At 40.5% G+C, this 13,830-nt stretch overlaps 1 protein-coding gene across 2 annotated transcripts in view; it reads right to left on the bottom strand.

Annotated features, from left to right (window-relative positions):
• The window catches only part of stac (SH3 and cysteine rich domain), a 36,037-nt gene extending 22,617 nt beyond the window's left edge, over positions 1-13,420 (bottom strand). The window contains exons 1-3 of one of the 2 annotated variants that reach the window (XM_061743222.1): positions 13,032-13,420; positions 12,044-12,076; positions 8,157-8,490 (exon numbers count right to left, since the gene is read on the bottom strand). In XM_061743222.1, the coding sequence (XP_061599206.1) occupies positions 8,157-8,490; positions 12,044-12,076; positions 13,032-13,145 (481 nt within the window). In that variant the 5' untranslated portion in view covers positions 13,146-13,420. The remainder of the gene's footprint in view (positions 1-8,156; positions 8,491-12,043; positions 12,077-13,031) is intronic. The other variant, XM_061743223.1, reaches the window with a different exon arrangement.
• Between the last annotated feature and the right edge of the window lie 410 nt (positions 13,421-13,830).

Below are 13,830 nucleotides of genomic sequence, written 5' to 3'. Positions count from 1 at the left end.
GATGCAGCGAGCAGATGTGAGCGTGTCCTGTATATATGGATCAATCAGATCCCTGAACAAGACGGCAAAGTCAAGATACTGTGCAGTCGAGCTACGAAGCTCCTCATGTGTAGTTGATAAGCCAACAGAGGGGAAAACCTCCCCACTTGTTCCTACACATGCTGCAATGTGACCCCGTGTCACAGAGTTTTCATTCTGGCCAACAGTGACAGCAACATGAAATCACATCATCTTCATTTAAATGTGATGCTCAGTCCGGCTCAGCTGACACAGAGTTGGCAGAGTTAGTTCTACTGAGACAGAAGCTAAGAGAAATCTGGACAATCGCCGGTAAGCTAAAGATCACCACAACGACAACGACGGAGGCACCAGAGGCGACGTGCACGACCTGGGACAAGTTTTAGGTCACGTTAGATCAGGTCAGCTGATTCTGAGCTGCTTCACTCCCCTTCAGATCAACAAACTAATTCCCCTCGGAAATCTTTAAGCAACAGTGATTCAAGTTGTGGTACGTCGCTGTGGGTCCATGGAGACAGGAAGCAGGTGACGCTCTTGTCAAGCTCTTGTTAATTGTGTTGTTGTGGCTGACTCATGAGGGAAACATGGAGCTGGAATTTTAACAGCAGGATCACATAAGGAGAAGGCTTTATCGCAGACTTTCTCTCGTACTGGCTGGATAATGAAGAGGGTGTATGCTTGGGGGCTTTAATCTAGTGTGTGAAGACACGTGTGTGTTGCCCTAGTAGGCACAGAAATGGCGATAACTATGCTGCTTAGAATTCAAACTTTAAACTGTTTTTCTTTCCTTCAGATACAAATCTTAACTTTCTTTTAGAGACCAAATGGAGACTTGTTGCTCTAACTTTTATGTCTGTGCTTCACTGTGAACTCCTCTAAACTGCCCTTATTAACCTACCCTATAATTTACATTTCAATGACCGGTCTTGATCAGGGGATTTTCTCTTAATTTCTGTTCATAACTATTACCTACAATGAGTTTCACAGCCCACTATGTTTTCTTTAGTATGAAAAAGCAGTCCATTGTAGTTTTCTCCGGAGCATGAGGCTCCTTTTAAGAAATGAGACTCAATAGCGCCACCCTTCGCCACGACGGCCGTCGGGGGTACTGCAGCCAACAGCAAAGCCGGTGTGAGTACCAGATTGTATCGGGCTGAAATATTTTCCCCGGAAGTGTGCATTTTTTCCCCGCTATGGTATTTTTTTGCCATGTTAAGCTAGGAAGGTAGTTTTTCACCATGTCTTCACATTCAAAACGTCTTTTTTGGCAATTGCGGATTAATCAGTGAGCGCTTAGTTGACGTTACATTTTTTTAATTATATTTATATAATGTATTATGACTATTTTGCTTAGACATTTACAGATTCAACAATGAGAACATATAGAGACATACACTTCTGTAAAGTCAGAAGCAGCAGATCATAGTGGAGGTAAAAGGGAGAAGAAACATATAACTGCTGTTCACGACACGACCTTCTTTCAATGACTTCTCTCTCTCTCTCGGCTGCTGTAGTCACTCTGTTCCTGGTCTTTTCACGCAAACGGTCAAAAGCCAATCACAAAACGGAACGTCATCACGTACGGGAGACCTCCGATAAAAAAAAGCAGGTGGGAAAAAAAAGCACCGACACCGGCACGGGAGAACGGGGAGAACGCACATGCAGCGTCATTTGACGTGACATCCGCAGGACAGCGCGGGAAATTCATCCCCACAATTGCAGCACATTTTGCAGCACACAGCCTGTTCAAGGCAACGGAGAGATACACTAGAGGGCTCATTCTTTTTGGTTTGGAACGCTTCATCTGACATTATTACTAGAAAACTTAAAACGTATACGAATTTTTTTCATAAATCCTGCCTCAATCCTGCCTCATGCTCCTTTAACAATGTATAATAACTACAAAAAAAAAGAAAAGAAGAGTGGTTTTGGAACAAATGTAGAAGTGGTTCAACACTTTTCGGGTAAGTGACCAGTAAAACTAGAGATTTTTAAATGGTTAAAACAAATAAATAATCTTTCAGTGAAACCTGCTCATTGACATCCTACACTGATAAGATATTCATAGTTGCTGAAGTGTCCAATCGGGGTTTTGGGACCATTCCCTGTGAACTCCCTGACGGCTGGCATTTTAGTCCGAAAAACAGAAAAATAATAACACCATCTAGTCTTCTCAACATATACATGTTTTACTCCCACATTTATGACAGCTCAGATGATTATAATCGGTCTTAACTTTTCCTTCTTTCACTGTGGTGTAAAAATTAAAAAAAAAATACAGAAAAACTAATACATGTGTTTGTAACTCAAGACTGGAGTACACGCACTTGCAGGATGTCCTAAAAGTACTCTAAACTGTCTCCAGCTGGTTCAAAATGCTGCAGCAAGAGTTCTGATGATGATGCAGGATTCCCTTCATTGGCTTCCTGTTAAATTGGGATAGAATTTTAAATTCTTCCTCTTACACATAAAGCCCCTTAAGGACCTTGGTCCTTCTTATCTGTTATCCCAACAGCACTTGGCGCTCAGACTGCAGGCTTACTTGTGGTTTCTAGAGTTTCCAAAAGTAGACTGGCAGGCGAATCCTTCAGTTATCAGGATACTCTCTTGTGGATGCGGCCGGACACCATCTCTGCCTTCATGATCGGGCTTAAGGGATAACTTCACTCATCACATATGTATACTTGTATATTCTTCCTCTGTGCATATCATTATAATTCCAATTACAGGCCCACATGACCCTGCAAATGATTAAATGGGTAAAGAGGATGGATGGATGGATGGATGACAATTAACATATATATATATATATATATATATATATATATATATATATATATATATACATATATATATATATATATATATATATATATATATATATATATATATATATATATATATAAATATATATTTGCATTTTGCAATTTGTTGTGCAGCATTGCAACTTTAATATACTATTTGTAACTAATTCATAGGTTAAGCCTGTTTAGTCAGTAGCTCGCTAGCACAGCAGAACTTAGAGACCTTCGTGTATATGTGAATTAAGATGAAATCCTTGTGTCAACTGACAATGAAAGTAATAAAGCAGCAGAAACCAAAACACTGTTAGAACCGCTGCATCATGGCAGTCCGCAGGTCAAAGTGACCTTGGTAAAGACGTCAGTCTACATATTGCTCCAGAAGGTTTCATCAACATCTCAATGTGCATAAAAGAGAAAAGGCCTCTGTAAAAAGCCTCCTGAGACTCAAAATAGAGACAAAAAAGGTAGAATTGTATTAGGTAAGAAGTGCTTTATGAATATGTATGTGAGGCGGAGGTGAAGGTGGATTGCAGTGTAAGGGCTACGGGTGAGTAAGAGGTGAATTGTTGCTTCAGTTATCTAATTTACCCCAAACTGAAAAGAAGTGAGTTGGTCTTGGAAACTTAGACGTGAAACATCCAGCTCCACTCCATTACACTAATGCTTTCAGAAAAATACTCTGGCTCTTTTTCACAGATGTATCCTCACCAAACGTGGTAAAAAAGAGTGCACGATCAGTGAGTGATGAAGTTCAGCCTTATTAGTAATGATAAATTCAATTTGGAGACGCTTTACTCTTTCTTGGATAAATAGAGCGGGTGTTTAACATTTCTCGTGTGCCCTTTGCAGTATAAGCACGTGAGCACTTACCGGTATAATCAAATGTTTTAGTCCGATAAGTGGTGCATATCTGCCACAAAAAGGCAGTTATTTCAATTAAGTTACAAGCTTTCGTAAAGGTTTACTGATATGTCCAGCTTAAATGCAGACCTGCTAACTATTTTAAGGAACTAAAGTAGGTTTAGGCTAGCATTTAAATTTGACCCTCCTCTCCTCCTTAACAAGCAGAGCTGAGGCGCAGCAGCTCGGGCTTCTGCAGACACTACAACCATTCACTGCACGAAGCAGTAAATCAAAGGAATAAATGTCAAAAACCTAAATAGATTTAAAAAAAATGTGCAGACCGTTTCACTGCAGTCTTGTTCTTTTGTATAAATATGCATCTCCACACCTCTGCACCACGTTGTATCTGCCCAGATACACCCAGAGTGCAACAAGATAGAAACAAAGGAGATTAAAGGCAAAGCAGAATTTCTGCTGACATATAAACCAACACACACTTCCAACAAGAGATGACATTCTTTAGGAACCCCATTTTGCTGTATCCAATAGCGTGTAAGGGGTTATTTTCTTCCATTAACTTCTTAAGTGAGGGTTGTCTGAAGTTATATTTATAAGCATTTCGCACATTAGTTACATGTTGCTGCAGTACAGAGGGGATAAAGTGCTCTTAGTTTCAAGAATATCTGTGGCGATCTTGAGGGGAGCTGGAATGAGAGCTGCCACCGGAGTGGAAGTTTGCCCTCTGCAGCAGATCAAGCCATGTAAATGTAGCTTGAGCAAATGCTGCATAAACACTAACTATTCAGAAGTATTTCATACACCCCCCACAAAAAGAAATAAAAACAAGATGTCCCTCTATTAATTACAATTTGCTTGTTTTATGGCTTTGCTTCTCTTTCTCCACCAAGACCATCTGTCCTCGGGTCTTGTGCGTGCTCCTTTGTAGGACACTGAATCTGCTTTTGACAGCATCATCACATCTCATTATTCAGGCCCACACACACACACACACACACACACACACACACACACACACACACACACACACACACACACACACACACACACACACACACACACACACACACACACACACACACACACACACACACACACACAACATGTTTTCATTAAAGCAGGACAAATGAAGAACAGGGTGGGCATCTTTTTTCATGAGTGGGCCATGAGAGGACTGAGCCAATCACAGGGCCAGCAGGGGTTTCCATCATATTTTCATCACAGACAGCTCACCTGAGGTCGGTTAAAGCAGATATAAAAAAAATCATGATCTACACTTACATTTAGATTTTGAAGTTTATTCTTTCATTATATTGTGAATCATTTTGCTACAGTACTGTGTTGAATTAATTATGTCTCTGATTTCTGACGCCTGTCAAGTTGGAAAAGTATTCAACTCAAATAAACGATTGGCATTAATTTAGCTTTTTTTTAAGTCAGGTAGCAAAAAGGTGGAAAAGTTTTAACCCATCTTCATCCTTCAAAGTGAATTCAAACTAGCAAAATGTAAAAAGAAATGTCAAACAAGCAGACTAGACTCCAGCCTGTCATTACTTACTTCGTGTTTTTCTTCTTTCCTGCTTTTTGGTCCAAGTGGTTCTGTGGTTAAACTACTCCTTCAGCTCACGTAACACCGACATCACCACCATACTTTGTGACATTTTGCAGTGCCTCAGTTTTGTTTTGTTGTTTTTTTTTTTAAACCAGTCTCCATCAAATTGTCCTGCTTCTAACATCCATCTATCCCTTAACTTTAGCTCCTCCCTGTTCAGGTCAGGGGCGCAGCAGACTTAGCAGGGACACCTAGACCTCGCTCTCCCAGGGGAATACTGAGGCGAGTCCCCATGCCAGCTGAAATGTATAATCTCACCAGCATGTCTGGGAGTTTCCTTCTGTCTGCACACGGCTGGACAAGCATATGTCCACCTAAACTGGTTCCTCTGGATGTGGAGGAATGGCGACTCTACTCCAAGTCTCTCCCAGCCTTTTTCTAAAGGAGGGTTCACCCACACTGCGGTGAATAGTAAATATACAGCCTCTTGTAGCCACAAACTCATTTTGCATTACTGCAGAGGCTGCACCAATCTCTCACTCTATTGTTCTCTCACTCATAAACAAGACTCCTGGACATCTGAACCTCTCCACTTGAAGCAGAACCTCACCCCCAACCAGGAGATGCCATTCCACCCGTTTCTCAGGAGGGGCCATATGAAACGGGTGTATTACAATTTCAGTGGCTGTGTAAGGCTTTGTCTTGGGGTACCAACGCCAGAGGTGGGTAGTAACGAGTTACATTTACTCTGTTACATTTACTTGAGTAAGTTTTGGGAAATTTTGTACTTTTAGGAGTAGTTTTGAATCACTATACTTTTTACTTTTACTTGAGTAGATTTGTGAAGAAGAAACTGTTACTCTTACTCCGCTACATTAGGCTACGTTGAGTTCGTTACTTTTCTTTTATCCCTTTTATCCGCTTACGCGTCAATCTCATGACATCACTGGGTGATTCTTTGGGGAAAATGTTTGTTTTTGCATGTTTTGTCACATTTACACAGACTCAAACACACACAGAGTTTCTATGAGTTCATGGGCTTGTTCTAGTTCCGCCTGGTTAAAAAAGAAAAGTACAAAGGCTTGAAATATTATGCTACTTGTGCTTAATTTATTTTTTTATTCTGTTATTATTTTATTTATTTTATTATTTATTAAAGTACTTGAATTTACTTTAAGATTATTTTAATTTAAGCTATTTTTCATTAATTTTAATTTATTTTATTGTTTAATTTGCCTGAAGATGATTATTTTGTACTTTTGTCTGTTTGAATGGTTGTGTTAAAAAAATAAATCAGAGTTACTCAACAGTTACTCAGTATTTGAGTAGTTTTTTCACCAAGTACTTTTTTACTTTTACTTAAGTAATTATTTGGATGACTACTTTTTACTTCTACTTGAGTCATATTATTCTGAAGTAACAGTACTTTCACTTGAGTACAATTTTTGGCTACTTTACCCACCTCTGACCAACGCTCGTTATTGAAGCTATCTTGTAAGATTACAATTCTTAAACTGTTGAGAGTGCTGGTGCAGCTAATAAGTACAAACTTGCATGCACGTTTTTACTTTCTCAATTCTTTGATCTACTGTCTTTGTTACCCGACGGGATATAAGGGGCTCGGTGAGCAGATGGCGCAGGCAGCACTTGTCATTATCGACGGCATCACAAGCTCCTGGTACAAAGGATGAGTGTCGCAAAGTGTCAGAGGGTCAACAAAGAGGTCTGCTGGCAGAGAGGCCAGAACATCTGGCACGAAGAGCGAGGAAGACAAGCTGGCACCGCTACTGTTGAGAATCTGACACCTCAGCAGACTGGGCTCGGTGTGTGGGTGAGATTCACGGGGAAACTCTGGTCACGTCGGCGGGTCATGGCCAATTCTCAGGGTCAGAGGGATCTTGCTGTTTCAGTTTCCGTTTTTTGCATCTTTTTGTAACAATCTGGGTGGATGATGATGATAGCATATTCCTTCAGAATACCCTGCTGACCCCAAATCTGCATATGAATGCATATTCAATACGGTCTAAGTCAGGAGTCGGCAACCCGCGGCTCTAGAGCCGCATGCGGCTCTTGAGCGCCGCCCTAGTGGCTCCTGGAGCTTTTTCAAAAATGTTTGACCTTTTTTTCTTTTTTTTCCTTTTTTTCTTCTTTTTTCTTTTTTTTCCTTATTTTCTCTTTTTTTTCTTTTTTTTTTCCTCTTTCTTTCGTCCTATTTCCTTTCCTTTTAAATTTCCCATTTCGACTTTTTTCTCTAAATTGTGACTTTTTTCTCGACATTTCGACTTTTTTCTCGAGATTGTACTTCAACATGAATCGCGAAATTATGACTTTTTTCTCGACATTTCAACTTTTTTCTCGACATTTCAACGTTTTTCTCGACATTTCAACTTTTTTCTCAAGATTGTACTTCAACATTAATCTTGACATTTCAACTTTTTCTCGACATTTCAACTTTTTTTTCTCGACATTTCAACTTTGTTCTCGACATTTCAACTTTGTTCTCGACATTTCAACTTTTTTTTCTCGACATTTCAACTTTGTTCTCGACATTTCAACTTTGTTCTCGACATTTCAACTTTTTTTTCTCGACATTTCGACTTTTTGCTCAAAGTGCATAATGAAAAAAAAAATCTTCCCCCAGTTCTAACTAATTTAGTATAATATAATATATGTCTTCATTCTAAGGCTTATACAAGACTTTTCATTTTTTGCGGCTCCAGACATATTTGTTTTTTGTGTTTTTGGTCCAATATGGCTCTAAAACATTTTGGGTTGCCGACCCCTGGTCTAAGTGTATTTCCTGCGGCAGAAAATCTGGTGGAGGTGTCTTTATTTAAAAAAAAGTGTTGTGATTGAGCTTTCTTTGCTCTTTTTTTTTGATGTTCAAATCACACCAATGGAGGGTGGTGTTTGAACCATACCTACAATCATGTGGTTGCAGACGTCGCAGAATGTGGGCTTCTTAAAGATGTGCTCCATGAAGCAGTGTCCTGCTGAGTCTACCTGCAGCGGGTTGCGTGCCTGGGAGCGCGATGTGGGAGGGGGAGCGCTGGGGATGGCCGGCGGGACCGGAGGAATGGGCAGGTTGGTGGTGTGTGGAGGGGCCATCCCAATGTTGCAGAGATGACTCGTGCTACCGCTCACGTCAGACAGCAGCTCCGTCTTGTTCTCGTTGCTGGTTCGGAAAAAGTTGTCGGCGCTCTTGCTGCGGATGCTTTTAGTCTTGAAAGACAAGGAGCGTTTGAGTCTTTGCAGCTGAAAATAGAGAAATAAAGAATTTAAGGAGAATGGAGAAAAAGACTGAAAAGAGTGAGGTAGATGTGAAGTGAATTCATCTTTGTATTAGCATCAATACATTTCAAACCTGCTCTCTGAAATCTTGAGTGTTTCACAGTTCAGTGGCTGATACGATTCCTGTGTATTTGTTATGTTCCGGTTTTGGGTTGTTTGACTTTCCTTTTTCCTTTGTTTGGTGTGTTCCCTGAAGGCAGCTGATTCCCACACCTGCAGCTCGTCTTCAGGGGTGTTAAAAGACTGCCTGTGGCAGATAACGCCACATGTCCGTCTGAGCCAGTGTGCATCACTTTTTCTCAAGTCTATTTCGATTAACCTATCTTGTTAACATTTTGTTTGTACTTTCATTACTTTTCAGATCTCAGTTGTTTTTTCCCTGAGTTTTATGTTGACCTGTTTTTCTCTCCTGCTTTGCAGGGATTTTCTGTTGCTACTTTTTCCAGGTGTTTTCGTCCCTTGCCGTAGTGCAGAGCACTTTTTGTTCGCGGCAGTGATAACAAGGATTGTTTTTTGAAACTCAGATTCTGTCGATTCTGCCTCTACGAGTGAATCCAGCCAACCGCAGATCCTAACAGTGTTATTTATCAGAGGGGAACAATCAATGTTTCCTAACTCTACTGTAATGTGATTTCCAGGTCGGATCAAATAGTAGCTATGTATAATTTGCTTCTCATTCACCCACAATCACACAGCATTTCCCATGACAGCCCTGAAATAGAAAAAGACATGCGATGGAAAATGGAGATAAAAAAATCATTTTTATTCTTTTAAGACGTCATAAACCTAGAAAGGATGTGTGTGTGTGTGTCTTGGGTTCCTAGTGCTTGTAAAGAAATAAAGGTAGAAATCTCAGTGTCTATTTTTGTATTTGTATATTCCATCTTGTTCAAACACTTGCTGATTTCAGGATATCTAATATGCCATCTCTGTAAAGCATGCAGTGCTTTGTCTTTATAATCACACATAAATTAGCATATCAGGTTAGTGGGGGTCGAACCGTCGTTCCACAATAAGAGTCACATCCTCCTGAGTTCATTACATTTAAGTTCCTTGACACGCACAATGCTGCTGTTTCTGGTTGCAGTAGCTATTAGTCTCGTCAGGCTTCTCTTCAGTTGTAACGTGATTCATAATACTCCACACAGACTCTAAACTCTTCGTTTAGTCTCTCAGCATGTAGCTCCTCTCTCCTGAGATCCACTTAAACCTGGCTTCAAACATCTTATCCAGAAGCAACTGTACAGGGAATTTAATGGCACTTATTTGTGGATAGTGACGGACTGAGGAAGTGGATTATGTTATTTAATAGGTAGATAAGGGCTCTTAGTTATGCCCAAGATCCTTTGACACAGCCCAGGTTTATCCTCAAATATACTTGTCACAATAAAGCACTTGGATACAGATAAGCCGACTCTGAAATGACGGATTAAGCTCCCTCGGTGCTCCCTCGATGAATGAACACCCTGTACATACAGCGTTTGCGCTTGTCATTTTTCCGAACACGCCTGATCAAATTGTCTAGTCACTGCAGCTGTGTCATGGTAAATCAATTCCTCAGGTCACTTTGGAGAAAATCAATTTGGACCCCTTTCTCTGCCATCACGGCCCACAGATGCATGTGCACACAATCACACGATCACAGAGTAACAGACAGGAAACAACAACACAAATACACACTTACTCTTACACGTGACGGCAGGCAGACGAAACATTGCTCCAAATAGGTTTACTATCCATTCCACGATCCCTGCATATGTTAAACAAGCTGTGATAGTAGAGGGTATATCCTACCTACTATATACAAAACCTGTTTCCTGTCAAGTGTTTGAGCATTTATTTAGCAGACACAAAAACAAGGGACATGCATTTGCATTGTCTTTCTTAACTATTTTTATGATATTTGGACAATCTGAACAAATGTAGAATTTTTTACTAAGAAAACACTGGAAAGAAATTGATGGAGGAGGGAAAAGGAAAGAAGTCTATATGGTGTATAAGGGAAAGTCTACTATCAGCAGATTAACTCCTCAGACATCCAAATGTTGGAAGCGTCCTCAGCATTAACATCCACTGACTTGGTGACATCAAGTGTTGCTGAGCTACATTGTGTGTTCTTTGCTTTCATCAGAATTTGGGTAAAATTCACACCAACTTCACACCAACAGCGTATACATCAGCCAATCAGCTTGCAGCTCCGTAGCGAGTGCCGGTCAATGAAATCATACCTGGGGACTGTTTCAAAGCTTCCTTGTGTGAAGGATGGGAATTAATTTGATGTTTATTAATATGGCAAAGGCAGAATGAAACGGCCACGTTGAAGGCTGCGCTTCTATGCAAGCAGAGTGTAATTGTTGATGGGTGAGAGTGTCAGAATTGGGTAGAAAAAGACCTTCCACCAAAAGGCTGAATATAGCCAAGCAATGGGGGATAAGAGCTCATCACATTGTAGCCAATAAGTTGTTTGTTTTTCTTAGTGCAAAATGACATAGATCCCTGGTCTTTGAACATCTACAGAACATAATAATGTGCACAGATTCATGGACTCTGAAGAACTCTGCCCAAAGGCCAAGGCTGGAAACGCTGCAGGAGCATGTGACCTTCCAACCCTGCATGAGGGGTTATCATGTATCCATGATCAATATAGGCACATGGCTCAGGAATTTCTTGAAAGACAATTCCTATTCATCAGTATCCAGCTTTATTCAGAAATGTAATTGAAAACGGTGGTAAGTAAGGAGGATCGACTCTGCTCAGAAACGGTGGTAAGTTTGAACCCGCTCATCTGAGAGGGGCGGAGAGACAGCGGAGTGTTGTTCTGTGGTCGGATGAGTCAACATCTGAGCTTTCTTTCGCAAAGAACGGTCTTTGCATTCCTAAAGACCAGAAAGGTGCACGAGCCAGCATTTGTGAGGGTATTGGGCTGCATCCATGTACATGGTGTAAGTCCCTTACATTTGTGTTAAAATCCCATTGATGCAGAAGTGACATCTTTTCTTTTGTCATCTTTTCAGAAGGACACGGCAACACTTCATTTTGAACGACTTGCAATCATTTTCCTTTGTAGTTGTGTCTGTTAAATTCAAACCAATTACAGATTTACTGTGAGTTATGGAAATAAGGGTTTGTAAGTGAATTAGTGAGGGAATCTATCCATGCACCTCATGCTGGAGTCTAATTGATGGCGCCGACTCTAAAGCAGCGAGAGTTAATGGAAATCAGGTGTCACCGTCAAATTAAACAAAAATCAAAACGCTAAACAGGTGCTTATCGCAAGATCCAATAGCTTTAATGAATAAATGTACTCATGCAGCTTGAAGGAAGGGGTGCTCTGTAAATATATGAGTGATTATATATTTAACTTCACTTTTCAAAGTGATCTGTCTTTAAAATCAGTAAAAGTTGCACTACAAATAATGTAAGACAACTTTTATCTGTCCATACATGCAGGTATGGTTTTATGATGATGGACTAATATCAGTGGTTTGCTACAGTTTACACTAGAGTGGAGGCTCACCTTCCGCTTTTGGTGTTCAGGCCTTGCAGTATTCTTAAAAGAGGAATAAAAATACACACACAGCTTTACTTGATGCTTTAAACAATTTAGTTAAGGTGAAACTCTTTCTCTAATCACTAGTTCCATGTTTTATCATGTGAAACACTTGACGTGAGCATGGTTTTATTTATTCTGTCAGAAACAAGAAAATTATGTGAAATCAGCTATAGACTGAAAAAAACATTATTAAAAAAGAAAAATCCTAGCTACAACTGAGAGGACTGAGAAACTGCTAGGCAAAGCTTCACAAGCAAGTAATACAGAGCATTTAAGTCCTGTGTGGGAGTTGGGGACAAAAGAGAAGAAAAGGGCTGCTGCAGCATCCGCTTCCCTGATGACTAGTCCAATAATGTTCTGCTAATTGTAGGAGTACGGGCAACATGTGACCCACATAGATGGTAAAATGCCTGAGGCAGCTGTAGTTCTTTATCACACTGCTTACATCAACCACAAGAGAAAAGTGCAAATAATTTGTGGATATACACATAAGTAAGACAAAACCGTTTCACAAGCATGGACCTGTTTTAAAGATAACAGGGAAATATTAAACGCTTTTCTAAACCTGTTGATACAAACACAATGAATGCAAAAAAAAACATAACAGATATGAACTTGGACTATTTTGTTTTCTATACTTTAAATTTAATGTGGGACTCATTGAGAGCAAACTTAAATGGGTTCCTTGAAAGTAATGCAGGTTTATAAATTGTGAAGCTGATCTTTTTCTTTACTACGTCCCATTAAAAATTATCTGTTAATTTCAGTTTTGAGACAGTTAAGAGGCAGAACATTGAGTTTAAATGCCTGCTGTTCTCTTTAAGAGTTAATCCCAATTACATGTGAAAGTCATGTTCACTTCAGTGTCAAATTCTTTTTCAAATAGTTCAGTCCTAAAGTAGATCTCTCAGGAAAACAGAAAGTAATAAATAGCCTATCCAGGCAGACCTACCTTGGTTTCTTTCTGGCTGGCGCTCGGTGTCGGGGATTTGGGTGTCTCATCCTGGTCCCGTTCGTCCTCTTTGCCCCCACTTTCGTCCTGGATCGCGCTGGTCGGCGGGATCATCCTCTCTTTCTGTGACCTCTCCAAAAAAAAAAAAAAAAAACAAAAAAAAAAACAAGCGCTGTTGCTTTCTAGAGTTTGTTGTCAGCCAAAGCTGTGTACATCGTTTCCACCCCGACTAGTTGTGACGGAGACCCGATGATAAATGAGGGGTAAAAGTCGCACGGAGAGACGAAATCCAAGAAAAAAATATGACTCAATGGACTCAAATGGATGATTTATAAATCAAACGTTTAAATTAAAATTTAAATGAATTTCCATAGAGCTTAAAAGTGTCCCGTCTCTCTGAAAACAGAGTTTGGCGTGTATTGCGGCGTCGTGCGTAAACCTTCCAAGACGTCTCCAAGTCCGCGCTGCGCGCCGTGCGTTCCCTGCTCTGACGGGAGCACAGCTTAAAGCCTCAATTATGGTTCCGCGTTAACTCGACGCAGAATCTACGCCGTAGCCTACGCCGTAGGGTACGCGGCGACGCGCAACGTACGGGCGTACCTCTGCGTCGGTGTAACGCGGAACCATAAATCAGCCTAAAGAGAGGGAAGGACTGGGAAGGAGGAGAAACACGTCACAGCTATTCCGCCTTGCCAAATGGAAAATACACTAAGAATAAACACCCACTATAAAGAGATGTTTTCCAAAGTGCTAGCATGACTCGTTTCCCCTCGTTTCCAGAACATATCTGTCCGTATAA

Source organism: Cololabis saira, chromosome 16 (genome assembly GCF_033807715.1).
Source record: "Cololabis saira isolate AMF1-May2022 chromosome 16, fColSai1.1, whole genome shotgun sequence".
NCBI classification, from domain to species: Eukaryota; Metazoa; Chordata; class Actinopteri; order Beloniformes; family Belonidae; genus Cololabis; species Cololabis saira.
Note: the sequence above shows the minus strand (reverse complement) of the source record. Positions and strands in the feature narration are given on the sequence as shown.